The 26,600-nt window shown below is 42.5% G+C and overlaps 2 protein-coding genes across 4 annotated transcripts; one reads left to right on the top strand and one right to left on the bottom strand.

Moving 5' to 3' along the window:
• The first annotated feature begins 421 nt into the window (after positions 1-421).
• man2b1 (mannosidase, alpha, class 2B, member 1) lies at positions 422-13,008 on the top strand. Of its 2 annotated transcripts, none has more exons than XM_041933051.1 (23): positions 422-535; positions 847-949; positions 2,439-2,612; positions 2,699-2,892; positions 3,347-3,479; positions 3,558-3,703; positions 4,044-4,243; positions 4,344-4,464; positions 5,041-5,119; positions 5,281-5,390; positions 5,731-5,838; positions 6,078-6,194; positions 6,523-6,705; positions 7,004-7,101; positions 7,218-7,338; positions 7,428-7,546; positions 7,699-7,800; positions 8,133-8,220; positions 8,455-8,535; positions 8,647-8,871; positions 10,243-10,392; positions 10,553-10,655; positions 12,173-13,008. In XM_041933051.1, the coding sequence occupies exons 1-23, from the start codon at positions 425-427 to the stop codon at positions 12,271-12,273; spliced, it is 2,967 nt and encodes a 988-aa protein (XP_041788985.1). In that variant the 5' UTR covers positions 422-424; the 3' UTR covers positions 12,274-13,008. The 2 variants fall into 2 exon arrangements, with proteins under 2 accessions (XP_041788985.1, XP_041788983.1); XM_041933049.1 differs by having other exon boundaries at positions 12,170-13,008.
• Positions 13,009-13,069: 61 nt separating this feature from the next.
• On the bottom strand, positions 13,070-26,338 carry trmt1 (tRNA methyltransferase 1). 2 transcript variants are annotated; one of them, XM_041933052.1, is made up of 16 exons: positions 26,203-26,338; positions 24,584-24,946; positions 24,249-24,438; positions 22,953-23,140; positions 22,323-22,438; positions 20,059-20,171; positions 19,003-19,151; positions 18,519-18,602; positions 17,882-17,951; positions 17,470-17,604; positions 17,241-17,326; positions 16,929-17,037; positions 16,674-16,750; positions 16,307-16,426; positions 15,529-15,643; positions 13,070-13,819 (listed from the first exon to the last, which is right to left on the bottom strand). In XM_041933052.1, the coding sequence occupies exons 2-16, from the start codon at positions 24,931-24,933 to the stop codon at positions 13,745-13,747; spliced, it is 1,977 nt and encodes a 658-aa protein (XP_041788986.1). In that variant the 5' UTR covers positions 24,934-24,946; positions 26,203-26,338; the 3' UTR covers positions 13,070-13,744. The 2 variants fall into 2 exon arrangements, 1 of the variants encoding a protein (XP_041788986.1); XR_006006714.1 differs by lacking the exon at positions 13,070-13,819 and having other exon boundaries at positions 15,534-15,643; positions 16,307-16,421.
• Between the last annotated feature and the right edge of the window lie 262 nt (positions 26,339-26,600).

Here is a 26,600-nt window from a genome sequence, read left to right as displayed (position 1 = left end):
TAGCACACCAAGCTGCTAAATATTTGCTGGGTGCTGATTCACAGATGTGGGGATTTTCTGCCTTTATATATGTTTTTTAATAATTATGGTGTTTTTTCACAGTAGGTAAAGCAAAACAAGAGTTTGAAGACCTCACTTGTATCAATTAATTGATTAATCATTGTCTATTAAAAAATAATGAATCAATTTATCATTAATTGCCTAACAAGTACACTAAATATAACATTCCTGTCCAACAGTGTAGCTTATAGTCACCAATAGCATGTGATTAAGCACCTGCCTATCTGCAGTCTCTGTTTTTCCCCTCTGTGCTGCCTGAGAGTCTGAACTGAGGGAACACCTACCAAACAGATTTCGGAAGTCTTGTCATGTGACCCTACCAAACATAAACAGATGTCATATGATTTGTTGACTATTTCCCAACATGGCGGCCGGGTGGCAGCAGCTGGCTGCAGCCTTCGTGTTCGTCGTCAGTGGCGTTTTAAGTTTTCCTCTCGGCCAGGAAACCAGACAGCCCGGAGCCTGCGGATACCAGGTGAGCTGCGTTCATATTCCTGCTGTTTTATGGTCGTATTTGAGATTCAATGAGTGTGTTTTAGTTGTTAAACATCAGCAGATAACTAAAACTGAAGACTTTCTACTTTCAGTTTCACTCATCCGCCTTATTTTGCTTTTCTGTTTGTTTGAAGAATGAGGTCAAACTGAGAATATAAACTTTATGCCTCCTTTTATCATCTCTTAATCTTGTTTTTTCCACTGACTCGCCCTCCTTACCGGTAGAGTGGTGTAGTAACGTCGGTCCAGTAGCTGTAGATGTGTCCTTAGTGTGTGTTTGTGTGTGTGCAGTCATGTCACGCCACCAAGCCAGACATGCTGAATGTCCACCTGGTCCCTCACACACATGATGATGTCGGCTGGCTCAAGACCGTGGACCAGTACTACTATGGAGGTCAGGACACACACGCACACACACACCAGTGCTCGAATGTAACTAAGTACATTTACTCAAGTACTGCACTTTAAGTATAAAGTTTAAGTACTTGTACGTTACTTGAGTGTTTCCATATTATTCCACTACATATGAGAGGCAAATATTGTACAGTTTACTCCACTACATTTGTCTGACAGCTTTAGTTGCCATAGTTATTTTTGGATTGCAATTTCCTGTCCAGTGCAAACCACGTATCTCTGACTTTGAGGTTTTCTAATAAGATGAAGGATGTAGTGTTCCTGTATGGGCTGAGTAATTCTCCTCCTCCTTCAGCTAAGTAAACTCCTTTAAAAGCCTCTTGGATCAGCTGGAAACTCATCACAAAGCTGAAAACAGGCTGTTTTTCTGAGCTCATTAAAAGTCGAGTTTTTAGAGATACGTGGTTCTCACAGGACAGCCACACTACAAACATATGATCTTATAGAGCATGATGCAGTGCTGTAGATTTAACTAGCCAACAGTATATAAAATAGTTAAAATCAGACCAACCATAAACATCTACAGCAGTAAAATGCAACATACACATTCATGCAGCAGCAGCAGCATTAATTAATCCACAAACATCAGACATGACAGTCCCCACAATGTGCAAACAGAACATAAGTAGTACATGCCCCACACACACTTGCTTCCCTCTTTTTTTTTAAAAAAAAAGGAAGCAACATTTTTAATTTGCTTGCAGAAAGAACACATTGAGTAACAAGCTCCCTTTTACAAGTGAGCCAAGCTTACACTTAAAAAAACAAGAAAACAAAAATAAAAATAATTTGCACGAGTAAGCACTGCTAATTTGTGCTGCAGTGACAGAATGCGTAAACTTGATTAATCAGTACGGGTTATTTATATAGCATATCAATTACAGTCAAACCAAATGATTATTATTACCTACACATGGACCATGGTGCTTAAGCATCTATATAAGATTCATTAACTTTTTTACAGCACTTTCTACAGCTGTTTTCTGATGGCTTTGGTGATTTGTCTCCTCCCTCAACAGCATGTTGGAAATGATCCCTTTAGCTCCCTCGTTGCCGTTTTATGTCCCATCATACGCCTTCTGTCAGTGGTCTTCACCAGTAAACACTGAAACTGAAACAGTTTTATAGTTTTATTGTGATTCAGTGACTGGCCTGCTTATCTCAGCATCACATGTGTTGTTTTTATAGTGAGGAACTGCATGTTCAGCAGGTGACCGTCATCTGTTCTTGACCCTTGCGTTAGCTTGAGTAAGCAGAGGTCATCTGCAGTGTGGATGGACTCATAGTGTGTGCTGTGTGTATGTGTGGGAATGTTTTGCAACATGTTTAATTTTCCCAGATGTTCGGTTACCGTAATTTTATTTTTCCTTACAGCTTCTTACAGCTTTCCTTACAGCTTCTTGAAGTTATAATATCACATTTGTCCTCTATATGTGCATGCGTATGTTCATATGTGCATCTGTGTGCAGATCGAAACGACATCCAGCATGCGGGGGTGCAGTACATCCTGGACTCCGTGGTGGACCAGCTCTTGAAGAATCCGGACAGGAGGTTCATCTATGTGGAGACGGCGTTCTTCTACCGCTGGTGGAAGCAGCAGAGCTCCAGCATGCAGCAGACGGTCAAACAGCTGGTTAATGAAGGTACGTGAACCGACGCCGTACGTTAAGATGGAAGGGTTTTATTCCATAACCTGATTTAACACTTCTCCCCTTCCGCCTTCCTCCAGGCCGTCTGGAGTTTGTGAATGGCGGCTGGTGCATGAGTGACGAGGCCACCACCCATTACAGCGCCGTCATCGACCAGATGACCATGGGCCTGAGGTTCCTCAATGAGACGTTTGGGTCTTGTGGTCGGCCCCGTGTCGCCTGGCACATCGATCCCTTCGGCCACGCCCGCGAACACGCCTCCATGTTTGCGCAGGTAGTTCATCTTAAAGGATGAGTCCGACACTTAGGAAATACTTGTCACAATGTGCTCAGAGTTAGATAAGAAGTTACGGTTGTACAGGTGTTTATGTGCAGGACCATTTCTTGGTTGAATGAGTCCTGTTGTCAAGTGGTTGCCAGGAAAACTTTGGTTTAATCAAATCGGATATAAAGAGTTAACTAATGAGCTGTAAAGGTGCTGGTATGCACTAGTTGCTGGCTGTAGATTTCTGGTTCTAGTACAAACCAGAGGGTGAAATCCTCCTCATTTAAATCTCACAAGAAAGCAAACAAGCACATATCAGACAATTCCTTTAAGACACACAGTATGCTGCGGGGTGTAATGCCTTAGCCTTCGTTGTCAGTTCATGAGTTCAAGCACGCAGCCGCCCAGTTGAGCATCCACCTCTGAGCTTTAGACTAACTGCTTTCTGTGTGTTTTTTTCCAGATGGGGTATGACGGCTTCTTCTTTGGTCGTCTGGACTACCAGGACCGGGCTCGCAGGATGACGGAGAAGGAGCAGGAGCTTCTGTGGAGGGCGTCTGACAGCCTCGCACCCCCCATGGCGGACCTCTTCACCGGTAACAAAACTCTACTTCTCTCTTTGACCTATTCTTTAATTTGGTTGATTAACTTTTGCCCTCCCTCCCACTCAACAGGGATCCTTCCAAACGGGTACAACCCCCCTGAAGGCTTCTGCTGGGACCAGTTATGTGATGACCCACCAATCAGAGACGACCCTGACCTAGAGGACTATAATGTAGACGATGTGGTGAGGCGCTTCCTCGCCATCGCCAACAGTCAGGTGAGACGCACACACGACCAGGCTCTCAGCTAAACGTAAACACACCATATATCTCAGACATGAATGGTTAAAGGATATGATGACTAATGACAACTTAACAAAGTCATAAATAATTAGAAAAGCAAGCTCCATTCATTCTCAACCTGAAGCCAATAAAAACAGACTGCCACCAGGAGTCACCAGATATCAGCATTTAATTTGACAAGAAATCCACAAAGCAAACTTTTAATTTTGATTTGATTATATGTGGAAATGTGCTAAAAAATACTCATAAAAAGCCAATGTCATGTTTTTTGTTACCTTTTTGTAATTATTCATTCTCATCTTTTTCCTCTCTCAGGCAAAGGTGTACAAGACCAACCACATTATCATGACCATGGGCTCAGACTTCCAGTATGAGAATGCCAACCTGTGGTACAAGAACCTGGACAAGCTGATCCACTACGTCAACGCCCAGCAGGCGAACGGCGGCAAAGTCAACGTGCTCTATTCCACCCCCTCCTGTTACCTGCAGGAGCTGCACAGAGCAAACTTCACCTGGTAGTGTGAACTTTAAATCAGCTTGTTGGCGTTACGACGTCAGAATTTCACCCGTAGTGACGGCATAAAGAGCTGTCCTGTCATCCTCTTTTCAACCCAGGGCTTTGAAGACGGATGATTTCTTCCCTTATGCGGACGACGCTCATGATTTCTGGACCGGCTACTTCACCAGCCGACCAGCGCTGAAACGTTACGAGAGGATCGGCAACAGCAACCTGCAGGTATTTGAAGGTGACAGCGTTCACACATCATCACATTTGGGAAGTTGTTTTAACTCACTCTGGTTGGTATGCAGTGAAAATGTCGCCACCAGAGGCCGTTTAAAGACATCGCACACCGTCTGACTTGACTCAGCTAACATTTAGCATGTTAGCATGAGAGGACACTATTATTTAGTTTAACTGTTATCATGGTAACACACATTAACATGCTAAACCTTAGCGTGTTAGCAAATTCACATGGATTTTGTGCAGTTAGCATGCTAATATGCTAACCTGCAGCATGTTCACTAACATGGTGACTCATGGTATGGCATGCTCTGTCATTTGGCCCTGTATTATACTTTTGTTTGCATTATGCTATGTTAGCATGAATCTTCAAGTACTATTCATGAATTCAGCCAGGTTTCGTTTTTATAGTCAGCAACAGGTCAAAATGCCACCATGTTGACCTGTTGATGGCATCAGCCAGCAGGATGCATCCTCTGGGACCACAGATGTCTGTATGAAATATTATACTACACCGTCTTACTCTTCTGAAGAGGTCTGCAGACTTTTGTAACTGTGTTTTTTTCACAGACGTGCAATCAGCTGGAGGTACTGGGTGGTCCGGCCTCCAGGAACGGACCCTTTGGGGAGGGCGACAGCCAGACCATGAGTGAGAATTGGTTTTTAATACAGCTGCTGTTAAACATCACTGGTCAAATCAATCAACCATCATCAATTCTCAAAGTCACAGTGGTCTTAATATTAATAAATTTAACTGGAAACCATACAGAGGGTTCACTCGCAGACGTTTGTTTGTGCTGTCGTTGTCAGAGAAAGCCATGGCAGTGGCTCAGCACCATGACGCGGTGTCGGGCACAGAGAAGCAACACGTAGCGAACGACTACGCCAGGAGGCTAGCTAACGGCTGGCAACATTGTCAGGTATGTCGAGCTTCACACGGCATTATCTCGCTCAACATAAACATCAGTTCCACCAGTTCCAAGTTGGGATGCTCTGTAAAACATGAATAAACATATACTCAATTGAAAACCGTACAGAGACAATATTTTTAATGTTTTACCTCATCAGCTTCTTTGATTTTTGTAAATATCTGCTTATTCTGAATTTGATGCAGCAACAGGTTTTAATTTTCCAATAAAAGCTGTTCATTTTGGATGATCAGCTGTTAAGATGAAACTTCTTGTTGTATTATTTTGTACGTCCATTGTTTTTGTAGATCCGATTGTAGAGAATTTAACGCACCTTTCGTTTCTCTCTCAGGTTTTGGTCAGTAACAGTCTGGCTGCTCTGAGCGGTTCGTCTGCAGATCGAATCTACTGTGACAACCTCAACATCAGTGTGTGTCCTCTCACTGAGTCCAGCAAAAAGGTGACACAGTAGATGATTTCCTGAGCTCCTTACCCAAACATCTACCCCTAACACAACCTAATTCTAACTGTAAAAACAAGTCTTAAACCCCTCAACCCCCCACAATATCAGTGAGTTTGGCTCCTCACAGTACGACATTAAGAGCCCACAAATACATACTTAGACTTGTGTGAATCCTCCAAGACAGCTGTGTAAATATATATGTAGTAATCAGCATTGTTCTCACCTTTCTCTCTCAGTTCTCAGTCAATGTTTACAACCCTCTCGCTCGCCCCGTCACTTGGCCGGTCAGGCTGCCGGTGAATGGAACAGCATACGCCGTATCAGACGCTAACGGCAAAGCTGTGGACTGCCAGGTCAGTGTGTGTGTGTGAGACATGGTATTTGACAATGTGTTGGATTATCCAGTTTTTATAGCAACTTGCTAGTGTTTATAATCTATTAAATATGTTTTATTCATATTTCATGATAATGCACTTTTCATATGGAAAGTGTTTTTGTCAAGTTTGGGATAAAAATTGCTTAAGGTGGAAATTTTCTGCGGCCATAGTTTAATTACTTTGGATTAAAGCATTTCATAAAATAGTCCACATCCTGTAGAATTCAGATGATGCATTCATGGTGTGCGTAAAGAAAATGCATAAAGCTCAAATAGATTCAAGCTCCTCTGTGTGTCTGCTCCAGGTGGTGGCAGTGTCCACATCCACCCGGGACGTGAGGAGAAACCGAGGCTTCGCTGTCAATGAGCTGGTGTTCCAGGTGCAGGCTCCTTCTCTGGGCTTCACCACCTACTCTGTGTCCCTGCTTCAGGACGGGCCTCCACCTGCCTCCACACAGCACCGCACGCCCACAGCCATCCAGAACAAGGTCTTTACCACGGCGTTAGCATACACTGGCTTTGGCTTCTCAGTGCAGTGTTGATATGACCACATCCATCTTATTTTGAAAATTCTATAAACTGTGGAGGATTTAAATGAATTTATTCCATTAGATCTTGATTCAATTCGATTTGGGTTTTTCATGCAGTGGCTCTGTTATGATTTAGAAATTATTGCACTGATGAATTTCCCTCAATTAAAGACCTGTGTGTATTTTCTAGGCTTGTAAAGCAAGATGAAGTATCTTTGTATTTTCTCCTGAGTATTTGTGTGTCCATGTTTTCCAGTTCTTACGAGTGACCTTTGACCCCGACACCGGCCTCCTGAGCAGCCTCAGCAACCTGGAGACCAAACAGACCATCAAACTGACGCAGAATTTCTACTGGTTAGTGTCTCTGATAGAAATTCACACACCTGCAGATGCTTTAGTCCAGCTTTTTTCCAGAGACAGCAGACTTTTGCTTGCCTTGCTGAATGCTTGCTGTTACGTGTTTGTTCAAGGTACAATGCCAGCGACGGTAACAACTCAGGGAGTAACCAGCCTTCAGGTGCATACATCTTCAGACCCAACTCCTCCACACCTTTCATCATCAGCAAGACCGCCAAGACAGAGAGCATTCAGGTAGAGAGCGGTGGTCAGCTTGATTTCATTATATTCCTTAATAACTCATTTAACTCACAGGCTGACGTTATTTTGTATCTTCCCTCCAGACCTCAGCTGTGCAGGAGGTGAGACAGTGGTTTGCTCCCTGGGTGTCTCAGGTGGTTCGTCTCTACACTGACAGCAGAGCTCTGGAGCTGGAGTGGACAGTCGGGCCGCTGCCCATCGAGTGAGTGTGTGTTTATCACATATACAGTAAAGCAGTATGTTAGTCGTTAGTTAGTGTTTAAGAGATTTTGATCATTATTTTACTTGTTTATTTTGTTTTCGTATGGCCAAAATGGATCACTTCATCCCTCACTTGCTCTTTTCATCCATCAGTGACGACCTGGGGAAAGAGGTGATCACTCGTCTGGACACCAGCATCAAAACTGGTGAATATTTCTACACCGATTCCAATGGCAGAGAGGTGCTGCAGAGAAAGTAAGCTTAACAGATTTCCTTTTAATGTTGGATTTAAATTGTAACATCTGGCAGATATTAAATTCAGACATTATCTGCCAAGATTGACTAATTTGTAGTTTAAAGCAACAACAAAGAACTTTGATCTTGTGTTGATTTTGGCGACCCCTGTGGACAAATGCAGTAGTGTTTCCAAGAGAGCAAAAGAAAGACGAAACTTATTTTGTATGCCTTATAACTATATAGAAACAGCCAATCCTCTTGCCGATGGTCCTGTTTGCTTGTGTGGGTCATATAGCAACATCAGTATTAAACTGAGACTTGTTGTTTTGTGTTTTTTTTTTGTTCTTAAGGACAGATTTCCGGCCCACTTGGCATCTTAAGCAGTCGGAGCCCATTGCTGGAAACTACTACCCCATCAACTCCCGTGCCTTCATCAAGGTGTGTGCGTGATGAGCTTTTCTGAAATAATCCACCATTTAGAAGAAGTAGCAACTACTTTTTAATAAAGCAACAGCCCAAATGAAAGCTTTTAACAATAAAATCTTTAGATTATCCAGAGTTTAATGGTATAAAATCATCAGTGTATTTAATTTCTTCTCACTCCTCACCTTAACTACTCAGTGTGTGTGTGTGTATCCATCTCGGTGTGTGTGTGTGTGTGTGTGTTTTCAGGATGATGAGCACCAGCTCACTGTGGTGACGGATCGCTCTCAAGGAGGCGGCAGCATCCAGAACGGCTCTCTCGAGATCATGGTGAGTCATGCACATCCTTAATCCTTGTCAGTAGTTAGCCTGCTTCAGACCCAACAAGACTGACACACACTCACATCGAGTCCCTTTTAACTCCACCCTCCTATCCGTCAGCTCCACCGCCGGCTGTTGTACGATGATGTTCGCGGCGTTGCTGAGCCTCTCAACGAGACATCTCACATCTTCCCAGAAGGGCTGGTGGTCCGAGGCCGCTTCCTGCTCTCCCTGGACCGCCCGCCCAGCGCGGCTGACGCACACCGCCCCCTGGCGCAGGAAGTAGTACTGCAGCCGCTGCTGACGTTCACTGATGGAGATCTGCACCCAAACACTCAGCTGGAGGTGAGTGCGGAGGAGCAGTATAACAAATAGACTTTGTTGCTGCTGTACAGATCTCAAAGCAAACATGCCAGGCGCCATCGTGGAGGTCATGTGAAGAGTTGGCTTTATGCAAATAATGTTAGTCTGGACTGGTCAAATTATTTAATATTAGAGGTAAGAACGTAAACTCTGGTAAGTTAGATTTGTTTTTTGCACCTCTGTGACACAAATGGTGTCAGCAAGCATAGCATAAAATGCTAAAAAAGGAGACTGAATGTTCTAAACGTTAATAATGTATAGGAAAGTATGTCCCTTAGCTACAAACTGAACATGATAATTTCACTTGTTTGTTTCTGGAAGCATTTTTTGTTTTCAAACCACTTTTCTGCCAACGGTGGGTGCCGAAGACAAGACAGGAAGTATAAAACTAAATGACAAAAGGAAGGCTGTAATCACATCCAATTTGAATCACTGTTCCTTTCAGCTGTTGTAGTTTTAAGTGGCCTAATGTTGTCTTAACCTTAAACACTTCAGGCTGGCAGCGAAGTCAGGGGCTGAAAAATAAAGCCAATAGGAAAGTAACAAAAACTGCAAATGGCCACTTGAGGCTGGCTCCAAAAGCGGCTCAGTCCCCATAGACCCCCATATTAAAATGGCTAACTTTACAGCAGAAACAAACATGTTTACAGACTGGTGCACAAAACAGTTTTGCTCTTTTGATGACAACTGTACAGGGATGAATTTATATATAACTCACTCGTTTAAGTTATATTATGGCTTAAAGTTAGCTAAATTATGGGCATGGCTGCTTTGAATGACAGCAAGCTGCTAGGTTCCAGCAACTAAGCTTCATTCAGCCCGCTCAGCTCCACCCATGCTCCACCTATTTGCCCATTTGTGGACTAGCCAGGGGTCAGGCACTGCCAAAATGGTGACGGCCAGGGCCACTGTCACTGAGCCTCCCATTGGCTCTACAGAAAGTAATGGCTGACATCAGAGAGACTACATCCATGTTTTATAGTGTTTACTGTCTACTGCCTGTTTGGATCTTTGCATCTCTGCCCTTCTTTTGTACATGTTCATGTTTTCAGACATTTTTTTTTTCATTTCACTAAATCTCAGGAGAGCAGGCTGAGCTCTCTTTGCTCTATATGCTGACATGTTTACAGACCCAGTAATAATAAGTGGCACTAGTGTCAATGTCTAATTAAGAATGACAGAGAAATGACAGCCTGTGATTCATGTAAAACTCGATCGACAGGTCAGTCAAAAAGGAACGGAGCAACTTTTCATTGTTTTTATCCAGCTGAATGTTGTGAATCATCCATCTGGCTTGTATGACTGGGTTTACAGCAAGTCTGTGGTCTTCTGCGTCTGTGTGTCTGTCTGTAGTTCTCTGGGCTGCAGGCTGCGCTGCCCCCTGCTGTCCACCTGCTCACACTGACACAGTGGGACAAAGACTCGGTGCTGCTGAGACTGGAGCATCAGTTCCAGAGCTGGGAGAGCAAACGGTACTCACAGCCCGTCACCGTCAACCTGCAGGTGGGACATTCATTTTGTTTAAACCCATTTCTTGAGTTAATCCTAAAAACACTACAAGATTACTTTGCTTCTTTCTGTTTTATGGATATATTGTTGCTTAAGTAAAATAAATAAATATAATGAAATGTAAATAATTACTAATTTACCCCTCCCCATACAGAAACTGTTTTCCACTATGGAGGTTCTGGGCGTGTCTGAACTGAATCTGTCAGCCAATCAGTGGAAAGACGAGATGACACGCTTTCATTGGACACCACAGACAGGTACAGGACACCTACACCTGTCATTAATATCAGTGCAGTAGATCTGAACATGATACACAGATAGCTAAGATAGTTTATGATTTGAATCTAAATGTAGCTAATTTAAGACTATTTATTCCTATAGGGCTGCTTCTGCTACTTTCTACTGATTGTTATTTATAGTTCAAAGTGTTCTGGCATGTGCATCGAAACTTAAGTGCTGTATCAGCAATAGTATGGAGAAATGTAAAACAATACCCAGCCCTGCACTAGAGTAGAACAAATGTCAATAAAATGTCATCAAACATGCCAGGTATTCAAAACAAGAGTAAAAATCCTAAATATATATATTAACCTGCCCTGACCTTTAACCTGCTGTTAAGACAAGGAAAAGAGAAATCAATTGACAATCACCATGAACGAACACCAGGCAGCCAACTGTCGGTGAGTTTGTCTCATCTGTCAGCTCTCTTAGTGAATTTCTCCATTGTGAGATCAATAAAGTCTTATCTAATCTGGCAGGAAGCGGCTGCTGGTGAGCTGCCAGTCACTGATGGACCTCTTGGCTGGTGGTTAAGGTTCCAGTTCAGTTTGAACGGTAGACTGAAGAGAGGAGGGCGAACACGGAGCCTCACAGATGCATTTTAATTCTACGAGGGTGGTAATCACTGCTCCATTACAGTCAACTTAACTGTAAAGACTATTTCCCTGCAGGGTCTAATCAAGCAGGCAATGTAACATAATGAGCCATAAATGCATTGTTATGGTTCAGAGCTTTAATAGTAAACTGCAGGGTGTTTTAGTGGTTCAACGAGACTCATTTTCTAAGAGGAGGGAAAATGAGTCTCTCTCACCTTCCTGTTGCTGTAGGTAAGTTTGAATACCTTGTATCTATTGCGAGGGGCCTGTCTTTGGGCCTTTGACCTTTTTATTGCTGGCTTGTTACAAGAAAATTGAAGCCAACGTGGAAGTGCCCAAAACTGCAGTTCCTCTAATGGCCACTTGAGTCTGGCTCCAAAAGCGAGTCAATCCACATAGACCTCCATATTAAAATTCTTTATATAACTCGCTTTTTAAAATTATATTTAGGCTTAACATTATACATGATTTTGGGCATGGACGCTTTTAGCAACAACTGGCTGCTAGGTTTCAGCAACCAATGATTGATGATGAACCAATGACAAGTTTAGTTTTGAATGTGCTGTTAAAGGACCAGTATGTAGGATTTATGGGGATCCATTGAGTGTTCATTACCTTAGAATGAGTTTTTTATATCTACAGAGGAAGCAGGTCCTCTTCCATGGTGTCAGCCGCGCTTCTACAGTAGCCCAGAAAGGACAAACCAAACACTGAATCTTGAGAGCACCTTTCACTTTTTTAGTGGCCACCATAGGTTCTCCTACATGTTTGGAAGGGAAGGGTGAGGCGAGAGGTATTCAGTTGGTTGCAGTCCAACACACTGGACCTTTAAATAGTTCCAGGATGACAGGAGATTTTTTTTTCATTTATTCACATATTTTACACCTATTTTTCAGAAGAGAGGCCCCTGTTGAAGAAGTTCGAAGAACCCTCTGTGTGGGAGGTGACCTTGAGGCCAATGGAGATCCGAACCTTCCTGCTCAGAGTCAGCCTCAGATAGCCAATCACATGCCTCCATTTTTTCCAACAAGTTACAGATGAATTTGTGATTCCTGTGGTCTCTCGCTTGTGTTTGATTCGATCAAGCGAGGACAGTTTTACACCAGTTACTGAATGCATGGACACATGAGAAAGGATTACAAGTGTTCATGTTTAGGGCTTGATTTTCAGTGTGAACCCAGGAACAGACAACACTGCCCACCACATGAAGTCAAATCAACTCTGTGGCCGCACCAAGATCAGGGGTGTTATACTTTTATATTAAGAAATAAGTTGTATCTGAAGCTGTTCTGGGTTATAAAGCTGTGATTTGTTAATGGCTTGTAACCAAGAAAGCAAGTCTTCCTCACGTCTGTCCAAACAGAAAAAAAAAAAAAAAAAAGACGATTATTTGCCACTTCGTGACACAGAGTGTCTGAACTTGTTTCTCCTTTTAGACGCTCACAATTTACAGGATTTGCTGCCTTTTGTACTGCAGACACATCAATCCCTCCAAAACTGACACTGGGACATTTTCTCACCCTGACGGCTAACTTTTTCCACTGCATGTACGTCATACATCACACACATCCTCAGACATTTTCTCTCTACAAACAGGTGCCCTCTTGTACTGACTGCCTGAAGTGTGCAATAAGTGCAACCTTTATACTTCTGCAAATGCCGTGTGTGTGTATATAGTGTGAAAATGATTTTATACTGATCATCAAGCAGCTGACAATAAAGTCTAATATTCTTACTTTGTGTTAACCTGCGCTTTAATATTACAGCTACATGTCCACACACTTACTGATGCCTGTTTTCTCTTCATAAGCCGTGTTGCACCGCTGCCAGAGACCCTTTAAATCATCCTTTAAATTCAAAGTTAGGATTTCTGAAGTCGACATTTACATCTATTAAAAACAGCTTCCAGAACAGTTTTAAAGACAAAGTTTTACTGCTGTTGTTTCAAGTTAAATGCTTGCTGGGGTAGGTTTACATGCAGTTCTGTTATTCATCCCGAGTAGTTAGAAAGCTATAAACGATTGTCAAATATTCATTAAATACAGTCTTGAAACAGTGGGTCTGTGACCTGAAAGTTACCAAAGTTTAAATGTCTGTATTTCAGATATTTAAGTTTTGATAAGACAGAGCACCCTGCTGACACACGCACACACCAAGTCATACTAACATCCCACAGTGGTTAAAAGTGATGACTAACACTCAGCCAAAGCACGTAGACCAGAAGAAAGCAGCATGAGTAAATAAAGTCATCGTGGGGACTTTATTGGACTAAAACAGAACTGGCATAAAAAAAAAAATAAAAAAAAAGGCTATGGCTTAAAGCTGAATAATGTTCTGCATGTGAACAGTTTTTAGGTTTTTCTCCCCATCTAAATACAACGTGATCGCAGCACATCATTCTTTATCCAGGCTGCATGCTGCCGTTCCAAGTCCAGAAATACAATGAAAGAAAAAATAAAAGTAAGATAGGATCAATCCATTTTCTCTTCATTCGTCTGCTCCAGGTCGTGGGAGTAGCAGCATTTGTCACCATGGGTGCATGTTCCCTGAAAAAAAAAAAAAAAGAAGACAATAACATAAATCACAAAAGTCAGAAAAGCTGATGTGATGTTAGTCTCTGCAACAGCTAAAGGTACGTTTTGGCTGCAGCTGGTGAAAGCACTCAGCTGCTCTGGCAGAAAACCAGCAGAGAGCAGCTGATGGAGACGACTTTCATTTCCCACCCCAGGATATGAAGCCTTTACAAGTGTAATTACTATTAAAGTAACTGTCTCCCGTAACTTCTGTTGCCAGCATTATCATAAAGAACACGATGAGCTGAAGTAATCCTCAGCTGCAGTAAACTGCTGGAACAAAAACCAGGTTAATATTCATCTGATCTGTTTAAACTGTGCTGTACTCGAATGTCAAAATGTCAGAACATTCCTACAAAGCAAATTATTTTCTAATAAATCCTGATGAATGATTCGAATCCCTGTATCATCAGAAATAAACTCAATCGAACCTGGTATTGAATTTAAGGTCAGGTTTTTAAAAAAAAACACTAAATTTCTGGCTGAATGCAACAAATGACGACTGCATTAATATAAATGGATTACACAAAGCGGGACATCAGGAAGCTTTAGTCTTTATTAAGTCCTGTAGAATGGAGAACAGCAGATGAAGAGTAAATTATAATCCTATAACGCTAAATACAGCATCATTCATTTATTTTTATCATTCATTTGGAGTCATATTTCTGCTCACCCAGCAAATCCAAGTCAAATATTCACTAATTTTAGCTGTTTTGGTCTCCAGCAGCTCCACCAAAACCACCTGCTAAATGCTCCACTATGTTCGCCAGCTAGTCGCTAACTCTGCCTTCAGTTTCGTACTGGGCAGATTGCACACAGTGGGCTGTAAGACATATTTCGCTAAAAAGAGCCGCTGTGGTTGAAAACGATGCTGACGAGAGCGGAGATGATGAACCAAAACCTTAAAGCTGCAGCCATAAAACCAAACCGATGAGCTCCAACAACACTAAAACACTTCATTGTGCTCCTCTGCACGTTAATCACTATGAATAATTTGAACCATTGTTCAGATTAATTCATGTAGCTTTAGTCATTAAGGCTTGGAAACAACAGCACACCTTTTGACTGTATTATACAAACTGACAAAACTGCAACTAAGAGCACAGCTTTCTCCCATTGCTCCAACTTGGAACAGTTTGTGTGTAACATTTTCATCACTGATTCTGTATACAGCCAAATCCTGGAAGTGGCTCTCAAAGCTGTACCAGGTAGGCAGTGAGCACCTCTGAATAATTCATAAAGCAGTAAAGGACTTTGGTGTCATTAGCGTTTGTGTTAAGATGGGCATGTCTTCAGGCATCAGGACAGTTTTATCTTCCAGGTTAAACGTGACTGGATCATTTCAGATATACAGCCACAGACAAACGTGTCTTCCACTGCTGTTTTAGGAAAACAAATGAGGAGCTGCCGTGAATAAAAAAAGAGTTCCACCGACAGAAGCCTCATCAGGAGAAAACCAACGGAAAAAAGACACCAGAGCGCCTTCCAGTCTTTTTGATTGGCAGGTAATGTTTAGTGAGTGCAGTAATGAGCAATTAGCTTTAACTTAACTGAAAGTCCACACATTCAAGATGTGTGACTACGCTATATTAAAAATAACTGACTCATGCATGATGACAGGGCTGATCCCAGCACAGCTCACAGGTTCCTTCATGCCGTTTCCTGCCTGCATCTGAACTGACCTGTCTGAACTTCTTGCAGGGGAAGTCCTTTAGCTGAGAAGAGTCTGTTGTCTGGTTCTTTCTCTTGTTCTGGCACTTCTTCCTCTTGTCCTGCAGGTCAGCAGATATACCACCTCTGGAGGGGAGAGAGAGAGCAGGGAATGAATGGTTAAAGATGGATGGAAGAGGAGGAGGAAGGAGAATGAGAGGGAAGAAATTGTAGGAAGGAGATAATAACAAGAGAAACGATGATGATGGAGAAGTAGGGATACAAGCAGCAAATTAACCTGGATGGAGAAGGGGGGAATTCAATAAATTCACAGCTTTGTTCTCTAAAATGTCAGTAGTTTAAGTGACTCAGGGTGTATAAAAGTCCCCCCAAAAAGCCAGAAATATATCTTTCAGTTTGATTTGATCTGTACTCGGGTGAAACTCTTGTGAAATGCAAACTTTTCCTCTGTACTTTCAGCTTGACATCTCAAGTGTGATGTTTCAGTGCATAATGTCTGGTGATGAATCAGCCCCTTCATGCAAATGTTTACCCTGTAATTATTATTCAGTCTCAAACTCATTTTGTTGATGAATTCGTGCTTGCAATTAATTAATTCTTAGCAGCTTTAAAAATGCAAAGAGACGTCTGTCTTGATGACGGTGTCAGAAACGTTTCCAGACTTTTTGCTTAAGTCCCATTCTAAGAAAATAAAATAAAAAAGGTCTTATCTTGGACCGTCCTATCTTGGACCACTTGTGTGATTTAGTCTGTCAGTGTGTGTGTGTGTGTGTAGGCTGTGTTAGTTACCCAGCTTTGGCACGAGCTTTGGGTCCCCAGTAGGCCTGAGGATTCTCCTGAAACCTGGTCAGGTGGTGTTTACGGGACTGAGGGTTGGCATCCTCCCTCACAGTGAAGCAGGCTTCTAGGCTACACACACACACACAAGCACATGCACGCACCACACACACACCACGCACAATCCAGCATAAAGATGTTCGGTAAACTCTTTAAAGTTACACAAAATGTGAAAAATGTCGGGTGTTCTGTTTTACAAGCTCACATGAATGGCTAAAGAAGTCTCTGAACTGTACTTTTATAAGACAATAATACAAAACTGTCTCAGTTAGTATCAATCGTTTGATTGGTTGGACTTTCAAGTCTCAAGTGGTCTCACCTGGGCTCAGTGGACAGGATCTTGAAGGCGGGGCTAGTCTCTGACAGCTTCTCCCTCTTCACAGGATTGGCCTTCTCCTGTGGCAGACGACCAATCAAACACATATAAGTAAAAATGATGCATAATGTGATTGAGGAGAGCCTAGTTTCATTGGATTCTGGGAATTCAAGCATACCATCAGCATCTGACTCAGGCAAATACAAGACTGGGGGGGGGTCAGCTTTTAAACCTTTTTGGTAAATAAGTAATGTTTACCCAGCAGCGCATAATGTCCCAGAGGGCTGCAGGGGGAGCGTCCGTCTTAATGGCGTTCTTACAGGCGTGAGAGAGGGAAACTCTGTGGCCAGCATGAAGGAGAGCAGACCTGCAGGGAGAGAGAATATTTTATAAATATTTCTGAATTTAACCAAAGACTCGACTCGATTGCTTTATGAGATTTTATAAACAATAAAACAATTGACACATTTATGTGCATGTGAATCACAGCTATTTCTGAAATGTGCAAATATCATAAAATGCCCTGGTGTTTCTTGACAACACTGTATGCTCAATTGAGTGTGTGTTTACCTAAACTGGAGCAGAGGTGGAGTATTGCAGTGTATCGTGCTGCTCAGATTGTCCACAGTGTAATAAAGAGGAACGTCCTCCAGCTCCTGAAACAAACAGTGCATCGACATCATACATTCAATGTGTTTGTCACACAATGTGAAGTTACCTGATGCAGCTAACCGCACCCACAGGACAATACCAGGCAATGATACCAAGCCCTGTAATGAGAGCATATATAAATGAATACCTCCGTCACCATGCTGAGCACGCCCTCAATGCGTTTGGACGTCCCAAATCGGGACGGGTTCCCCGACACCGCAGACAAAACCTTCTGGACGAATGCCAGCTCGTGGATGGGCTCTGCCCACAGAGGACCACCCAGCTGCAGAGAGGACAGACGCAGGCTTCAGCTGGAGTGCATAAGTGTGTTTGCACAGTAGCAAACTACATACAAGCAGCGAGGTTTTGACACAGCTGACACCAATAAAAAAGACATCCTGAGTAAAAAGATGAAATTAGATGTAAATGCTGAGACTAAATCTGCATCGTGTAAAACAAAAGCCATGAAAATCAACAATAAAAGCAAATATAAGCAAGTTGGTGTAGAACTATGAATACAGAAGATACCAATAAGTAATGATGGGGTGTGTGTGTGTAACCTGATGTCTCTGTCCACAGTGCTCACACGCTGATCCAACTGGGGGTCCAGTGGCAGGAGAATACTTCATACTGAAATGACAGCAGGTTCATCTTTACTCCAGACGGACAGACACAGACACAGACAGAAACAGACACAGACACAAAGACACACAGACACACACACAGTCCCCTGGAGCAGATACAACCAAGAGGCAACACTCAGCTGCCACAACTTTGTTGAAAAAGCTGAGAGTCTCCAGCCATGCTAGTGACTCTGTGAGACCATACTTATGCATAGAGGTGCTTTTCACTTCGAATGCTAACATCAGCATGCTAACATACATCAAACACTAACACAGATGCTAAGCAGGTACGAGGTTTACCATATTAACAATCTTAGTTTATGGTGTTAACATGCCAACATTTGGTAATTAGCACTGATGATGGCCCTTGAGGGAAGGTTAAGGAATCACCAAAGTGATTACAGTTCAAAACTCCCTGTAACATTTTAGCTCTGATGTCTCCAACCGTCTGCCAGAGGCCAGGACACCGAAAGGCTCCAGGTGAGTTTGCTGATGGCCAGCGCTTCACCGGACATTTCCATTACACATGAAAAACAACAAAAAAGACTATGCTGTACGGTGTGGACTGTCTTACTGTTTTCCATTGCTGGTTCTCCTGCCCATTCTCTGTAAGTGAAAAGAGCCGCAGCCCACACAGTTGTAGACCAGAGCCTGTTTGCTGCAACACAAGAAACTCAATGTAAGCTTTAAATACTGTGCTTGTGTGTGTTTACCCATCGAAATAACCAGTTCAGTGTGTGTATGTATGCTGTTCATTCAAGCATGTCAAGAGTACAGCTAACCTGTAATTACACTATTCCTTTGGCTTAATATTCTCATTTTGACTCCACTTACAATTCAACGGAACAATCAACACTAAATTTCCAAACGTGTCAATATTTCTAATGTTCATTTTCCTTTTTTCATTTTTTCATATACAAAGAAGATGTCCTAACTGACGTGCCAAAACTATAGTTCACTGACATAAAATCTGTGTAGTGGTTAAAATAGTTTTAATGACTTAAACCAAGGTGTAGGTAAACCTCTGACTTCAACTGTGTGTGTGTGTGTGTGAGCACCTGGCTGAGTTTTTGACACTGGCCTGTCCCGTGAAGACACGAACAAAGACCCTGATGTAAAAGTCGACGCTGACGGACAGCAGGGGCTGGATATATCGATGGTACACCCCGGCCCGCTGGTCCAAACTGTGGAGGATGATACGAAGAGCCTGCAGGGGAAAAAGAACAGGAGACACGCAAATTGTTGAAGTCTTCTTGCATCAGTTATGAAGAAAAACCCTTTTCAGTCTAGTATAAATAAAGGGGAGCTCTTATGTTTATAAGTTACTGTCACAGCAAGAATGAAAACAAAAATATTCATATACACACATCGGTGTGCTTGAACATGAAACACAGAAAACACGCTTTGTCCAAAAATGACTGGTTGCTTGTGTCATTTTTTGACAGCCAGTCAGCCAGGAGCAGCAACAGTGAGCTGCAGCGAGAGGCTGCACACCTCCAACTCCTCAGCAAAGTGAACAACTCGACTGTGCCCCGCTGCTGTGTGAAAAGTGACTTGCACTGTGCACAGTGTGAAAGCAGATCAGGGTGGCTCATGGCATGATGTAAAAAGGGCAAATCTTTATTAAAACCACAGGAATCTGTTTGGCTGCACTGCAAACAGGTACGTCAGTGGATGCTTTCTGACAAAGTAGCTGATGAATTCTGGGAAAATAAAGCACGCCTGCTGTTACGACCAAAATCAACCTGGCCTGACTTAAAATTCATATTACGTGATTATTACTGACGCCAGGGCAGCAAAGCATCATCATCAGTTTGGAAGATTTCTTTCCTTGTGTTTCTGTCTTTGTGAAAATTCTCTACGAGTGAATATGAGTACAAGCGCGTGCACACCCACACAGACACACACACTCACAAAACTCCAGTTCATCAACTTGCAGCCTCAGGCCAGAATCCATGACATGTTTCTGTCAGAGCCAAGCACATACTGTATGCACACATTCACAAAGGATCGAGACATTGTGAGTGCAAACATGGTGACATGTCTGTGCATGCAGTCGATGTGCATTTTGTATGCGTGGGCGTGTGTGTGTGTGTGTGTGTGTGTACCCTCACCATCTCATGACAGTATTTGGCTTTGATGGAGACTGAACCGTATTTGCTGTAGCAGGTCTCTCCACTGTTTCCTGCCATCACCGCCATGTCTGTACATGTTATACACAACAGACCTGAGACAGAGACACAGAGAGAGAGAGACACATACAGAACAAGTGAGTCAGCACAGATGACCTAAGAGAAGGAAATACAAAAGACAACTTTCGAAACATGGGTTAAAGGTAAAGTAACTCTTGGTCTTTGTTCGTTTTAACCTTCTGGTTGCCTCACATGGGTGGAGATTTGCAAATCAGGTCAGTATCCTATTGGCTGTCAGGTCTAAACGTGGCTCACTGTCCTGTCCTATAGCAGTGGTCCCGAACCTTTTCTGTACCATGGCCCAGTTTAATGTCTGACAATATTTTCACGGCCCAGTCTAAAGGTGTAGCAGAAAAAAACAAAATAAAATGATAAGATCGGCATTAAAAACTGTGGTATTTTCTCTTTAATAACAATAATAACAATAATAATGAACGTAAATCCACTTTTTAATCATGTCAAGAGGACCTGGCTGCAGACTGGCACTGTCAGGCACCACCTGTTTTTCAAATTATGTGAAAAAACAAAATAATGGAAATTATTTTTTCTTTCTGTGCGGCCCAGTACCAAATGACCCACGGCCCACGGGTTGGGGATCAATGCTATAAAGCAGATTCATTGTGAGGCTCAAATGGGATAAAACCAAACAAGACTTATTTTACAAACAATATCTGACATACTTCTGATCCAACTGTCAGGCTGATTTTAAGCCATTTGAAATGTCATGAAGAATAAAATGCGATTTAGGTGCATTTTCTTCCCTGAGTGAAAGCAACAAAAATAAATGTATGAGTGATAATCAAATCCATGAAAGAAAAGGTGAGTAAAACAAGGCTTTCAGTGATGATTATTATTGAGCAAAGTGATGCTATTTGAAACATGCCTTCATTCGAAAAAGAAGAGCGATGCAACTGATATTTTTTAAATCCATCACAGTCACCAAGAAGAGAGAGCAGGTACAACACCTGTAGATGCCACAGAGGTCAGATCTTACACTACTGACATCAGTGACTGCATACTCACATCCATCAATCCGGCTGCTCAGAGAACATTTTTTAATCATTTTTGACCACAGCACCAATCCACTGATGCCAAGTCCACACTTCCTTCGACCTCTCAGCTGTTCAGGAAGCAGTCTGAATTTTCACTCTAAACGTGTGTTTCATTTCAGGCTTGCTTGATTTGAACAAACAGGAAGCTCCTACAGGACTGTTCTCCTTTGCCCTACATCACATCAGGAACACGCTAAAAACATTTAAAATCCTGACTGTACAAAACCTTTGGATGTCACATTTAACATCAGACTTCTGCAGATGACAGTTGCAAATGGTCATGCTGTTATTTCAAGCAGGGAAATAAACCACAAATCCATTAATGCCGACATTTACAGTCATTAACCGACACAGTTTTGAGTAATTCAAACACAGCAGTTGGCAGTGTGATAAACAATAATGCTTCAATAGTTAAGCCAATTAAAAAAATCTTTCAGCAGATTTGTAGTGTCAGTAAGCTCTTTAAAGTAAAATAACTTACCATCGGTTACAGTGTACAGTGTGTATTTACAGCTGCAGGCTATAGCTGGTTGATCCAGAATTACTTTGACATTGTGTTGCTAACTGACGCTAGCTGGCTGAATGTGGTAGCAGCTGCTGAGCTAGCTTAGAGAGGCAGCATGCATGTGATTGGTAAAAAAAGAAAATCTGTAATAAAATTATCTTCATAACACACCTCCCTACTGTAAACCCCTTCCTGTTTGTCCAAATGTTGCTCATGAACTGGAGACTGTCCATGGTGACCGACCCTGTCTCATGGAGATGAATACAGACAAAATGCAATCGTTAAACTCAGCCATCACTAACGGCCAGATTCAGGCTGTACATCACGGTGGGTGTTATATTAAAGATAGATGATCCTGATTTCATCCTGTGCAGCCACAGCAGAGCTCTGCCATTCCTTTACACACTTCATTTATGATGACAGGGATGAAATGTGATGTGACATCAGCTGTCCAAATTCACAAAATGATGATTACAAAAAATACTTGGATGAAAACACTGGAAAAACAGCGAAACAGCAGTTTAGCATCAAACTAAATCATACTCAAAATAGACCCAGAGGACGTAGAATGAAAAGCAGAAGAGTCAGAGAAATCAGTCAAAAAATGACTGACAGACCGAACTACCAACCTCCCTCACTGACAGCCTGCACAGCAGCATCCAGGAAGCAAGCAGGGCTACCGTAGGGGTCCAGATCGATTACATCATAACGCTCCTTCTTCCCTCGCATCTCATACATCAGCATGCTGGAGACAAATAAAAAGAAAGGAGAGAAAAGAAACATTAAACAGATCCATGTCCATGACCAATGAAAGAAAAGACAGAGAAAATAATCTAAAAATGGAGCAGAGAGGGATGGAGGAAACAGAGTAGAGTAGAAAAAAAGATGAGTCAAAGCCAGTTAAAAAAGAAGAGCAGATTAGTTCAGAGGAGAGACAACTGAAGAGGATAGAAGAAGAGAGGCATGAAGACAAGCAAGCCAAGGAGTAAAGAGGAGAGCGACTGAAAGGGCCAAACAAGTTCATAAAAGAAGAAAAGCAAAGAGACAGGAATGGAGGAGATGAGAACAGGAACAGAGGAATGAATAGAACAAGAGGGCAAAGGTGAAGCCTGGAGAGGAATGAAGATGAGAGAAGCACTGGATAAATACAAGAGGAGGAGGAACAAATGGAGAGCAAATCAGTGAAGCAGAGAAATAACAGGGGAAGAGGCAGACCAGCAGCAAACAAGCATTTCCCTGAATGTGCTGAGTAAGCGCACCTGGCATCCTTGCAGCTGGCCTGGAGCAGGTGGCTGACTCCGTTGTACTGGGCATTCCTGGCGATCAGCGCCGCGGCCTTGCTGGAGAAGTCGTTGGCGGTGATGCTCTGCAGGCCCGGGACTTCCAGAGCGAAACGCACCGAGCGCAGACCAGACGCCGCCAGCCCCTCCAGAACACGTAGGCCGTGCTGAAACGGAGGGTGGAGGACACAACCTTAAAGCTGCATGAGCTGATTCTTTGGCCACTTGGGGGCAGCAGAAACAAGCTGTAAACACAACACTGACACATCCCCGCCCTACTTAGAGCTGAGGAGTGATCGTTCTCCATGGGTTCATCACAAGATCGACTCCTTTCACAAATGTTGGCATTTGATTCACATAGTTTTAACGAAAATACTGATAAAACAGAAGCTATACAGTTGTAGTAACACAGGATGTTTTGGCAGTTTAAATTCAAACCGTTCTAACAGAGAATGTAACTCCTGTAGTTCAGAAGCTGTAAATATTCCACTAAGGAATTCATTTTTCCATCTGCCTTGTCGGTAAACAATGAGATGAAGCTCAGGTTTTTACTGACATCTCATGTTATTACTTCAACATAATGAAATCCTTCAAAGTTTCAAACTGATCTAATTACCTCTCTCTACCACTTGGGGCCACCAGAGTGTGAAATTGCCTCGTGCAACATTAACATAAGTCATTTGATGGAGGCCTTATCCAAAGTGCTTCACGCCGGCATCAGTCTGTATATTTTTAGGATGGGAAACCCCACTGGGACTCAAACCACCAACCCTGACAGTGTTAGTGCTTTGCACTTAGGCTCACGGCCTCAGAACATTTGTCAAGAAAGAACATTTCCTACTTTTCCTGCCAAGCTCTAATTTCTTTGATTTTCAATATTGGTCAAGCTTTATGTTTATTATGCTCATCAGTTAGTCCATCATCTCTTCTTCTTCTTCTTCCCCTTCTTACCAGTGTTTGCTATGTCAGCAATATAGCATACAATCATACCAGTGTGTTGTACTGGGAAAATTTACATATTGTGCCTTAACAACTGTATAACTTGTTTTTAATAGTAACTACACATGAAGAAAAAATTCATTTACACCAGATCTGTAGCAAAGAAAAAAATTAACAAAAGACAAAATTGTATTTACACTACATGTGCTGCACACATTTTATATTCCTAAACAGATTATTTCCATTAATGACCTCAGTGGGAATTCTTGTGGGAAGATAATTGTAGCAATAAAATTTGCGACTTCACAGTTACACTGTAAAATCAGTCCTACATACCTCATATTTCTCCCCCACTGTTACAGTTACAGGTGGCTCCTCTGCTCCATTTTTCTCCTCCGTCTGTACGTCGGCCTCGTTTGTCTCCTCTGCCAGAGAGACCACCACCCTCTCTTTCTCTCCGGGCACCACCACCTTCACGCCGCGCTGAGCCAGCAGATCTCTGGCAAACTCTGTGATCACAGCACATCTGGAAAGGAAAACGTATTTTTTATAGGCAGTATAAACATTTATATGTTTATAACTTTATATATTATACACAGACTTGTGTCTGTGATGTAAAGTATTTATGCGTCTACAAGGAAAAGGCCAAAGCAGCCAGCATTTATGCTTACGTCAAATCCCTGTTAAACTCCTGGACTGGGTTGTAAAACACCTCATTAGCACTGGGAAACAAGATGGTCGCCTTGCCCTCCTTGACCACCATCTCCCCTGGTAACAGTCCCGCAGGAAGCTTCTTCTCCTTGTCAGCTGCTGTGTCGGTGGGTGCCGGGCTCATACCCTCTGCTGGCGTGGTAGGAGGTTTGGTGGTGGGAACCTCGGGCTCCATGGATCTCGGTCCCCAGCTGGCAGCAGCAGCACTGCCTAAGCTCCACCAAAATGTCTGTCTTGCAGAACGGGCGCACGAAGGATGCAGATGATGGGAGATGATGAGGGGGAAGAGGTGGGCTGTCCGAACCAGCATCAGCTTACGCCCTCTGTAATGAGACAAATGACATGCTGAATGCAATGAATGCTGCAAAATGTTGGTGTGCAGATTAAACATAGAACCCTTCCAACACTCAATATTTTAGGCTCATTGCAATGTCAGTATTTGACAATCAAAAAAACAAAACAGAAAACTACACATTTTGTTTTTTAACATAAACTACACAAAAACAATCACTTTCAATACATATCTCTTTGTTTCTAATGATTTGGCTATCACAGAATTATGACCAAAATTTGAACTGAGCCTGAGATTTCTGAGTTGAAGAATGAACTGCTGGTCACTGCTGGTGAATAAAAAATATAATGACAACATTATGTGCAATTTTCCTTAAACATATATTTGGCATTTCTGCACTGAAACTTGAACCTGAGGTTACTTAAAAGCCAACGTATGCACCAACAACGACATACTGAAATCTGCTGAAATGCTAGTCTGGCTGACTGAACATTACAGATTCTGAGCGGCCTTGTCAGTTAAACAAAAGTGTCTTCTAGGACTGCAATTAATGAATATCTTCAGCATGGGTTCACGTTTTGATTACTTTTTCAGTTAACCCAATTCATGCATAAAATGACGGATAATATTTAAAACTGACCATCACCATTGCTCCTGAAGCCCAGGTGTCATCTTTAAGTTGCTTTGAACAGTCCAGAGACGCAAATTACAGTGATAACACCTAGAACCAGTGAAGGCTTTTATCTAAACAAAACACACATATGGTTGAAAAATGTTGCTGATTGATTTCCCGTCTATCCTCTCATCCACAATTAAGTCATTTGAACTTTATCTCTACTGTCAGCTCATTTAACATTAAGCTAACGTGTTAGTGCCCATTACTGTAAACTAGTAGGGCTGCAACAAAAAACACCCATTATAAATTTCCAGTTCTCAATGTGACGACTTCTTTGTTTTGCAACCAACAGTGCTAAACCCCACAAATACTCAGTTTACAATGATATAAAACTTAGAAAAACAGCAAATCCTCACATTTACGATTTACTATTTGGCATTTGGCTTCAGGACCTTGAGCTGCCTCTCTTTCAATACAACGTATTTGTCATGTCTATACCGCTTTCAGCACGGCTGTGAAGACAAAATGTTTGTTACTTTGGCTAAACTGGTTAAGTGAACGCAAACGTCAGATGTTAAACAAGCCAGATTTCATGATGCGTAATGTTGCAACATACCAGCAGTTGTTAGCTGGTTTGCTAGCAAGATAAACCTTGTAAACGTTGTATTTACCTGTGACACCCTCTCCAGGTGGACACTGCTTTCCTGGTTTGTTAGGGGTTTCACTGTGTGAGCGACACAGATTGTCGTGCGGTGACTGTTTCCTCACTGCTGCAGTGTAAACTCGGTTTAACGTTAACTCTCACGTTAGCACATGGAAGCGGCCATGTTTGGAGCGTCTCTACGGAAACCCACGCGGCCCAGAAAGCGTTGCGACGGCGCTGTCCGCCCCTCCGGCAGAGCCGAGTAATGTCAGGGAAACGGTGTAATGTAAGGACAAGAGGGAGAGGGTCGATCAGTCAGCCGCTGCACACACTGGCCTACTTTCCCCCGCAGTGAACATGTGAGGAGACTGGAAAACACATGAGTCTGCTTTCATGAATAATCTAATTTAATCTCACCGTGCCTGA

This window comes from Chelmon rostratus, chromosome 3 (assembly GCF_017976325.1).
Source record: "Chelmon rostratus isolate fCheRos1 chromosome 3, fCheRos1.pri, whole genome shotgun sequence".
Lineage (NCBI taxonomy): Eukaryota > Metazoa > Chordata > Actinopteri > Chaetodontiformes > Chaetodontidae > Chelmon > Chelmon rostratus.
This window is presented reverse-complemented; position numbering and strand designations above follow the sequence as displayed.

Bases quoted from the DNA above. Each gene is read 5' to 3' on its own strand.
- man2b1 (XM_041933049.1), top strand. From the start codon at position 425: ATGGCGGCCGGGTGGCAGCAGCTGGCTGCAGCCTTCGTGTTCGTCGTC. The intron at 3,704-4,043 runs GTGAGACGCACA...TTCCTCTCTCAG, and splicing joins TCGCCATCGCCAACAGTCAG to GCAAAGGTGTACAAGACCAA. The intron at 4,465-5,040 runs GTATTTGAAGGT...TTTTTTTCACAG, and splicing joins TCGGCAACAGCAACCTGCAG to ACGTGCAATCAGCTGGAGGT.
- trmt1 (XM_041933052.1), bottom strand. From the start codon at position 24,933: ATGCTGGTTCGGACAGCCCACCTCTTCCCCCTCATCATCTCCCATCAT. The intron at 23,141-24,248 runs GTATGTAGGACT...CCTCCGTTTCAG, and splicing joins CAGTGGGGGAGAAATATGAG to CACGGCCTACGTGTTCTGGA. The intron at 17,605-17,881 runs GTTACACACACA...TCCTCTCTGCAG, and splicing joins ACTGTGGACAGAGACATCAG to CTGGGTGGTCCTCTGTGGGC.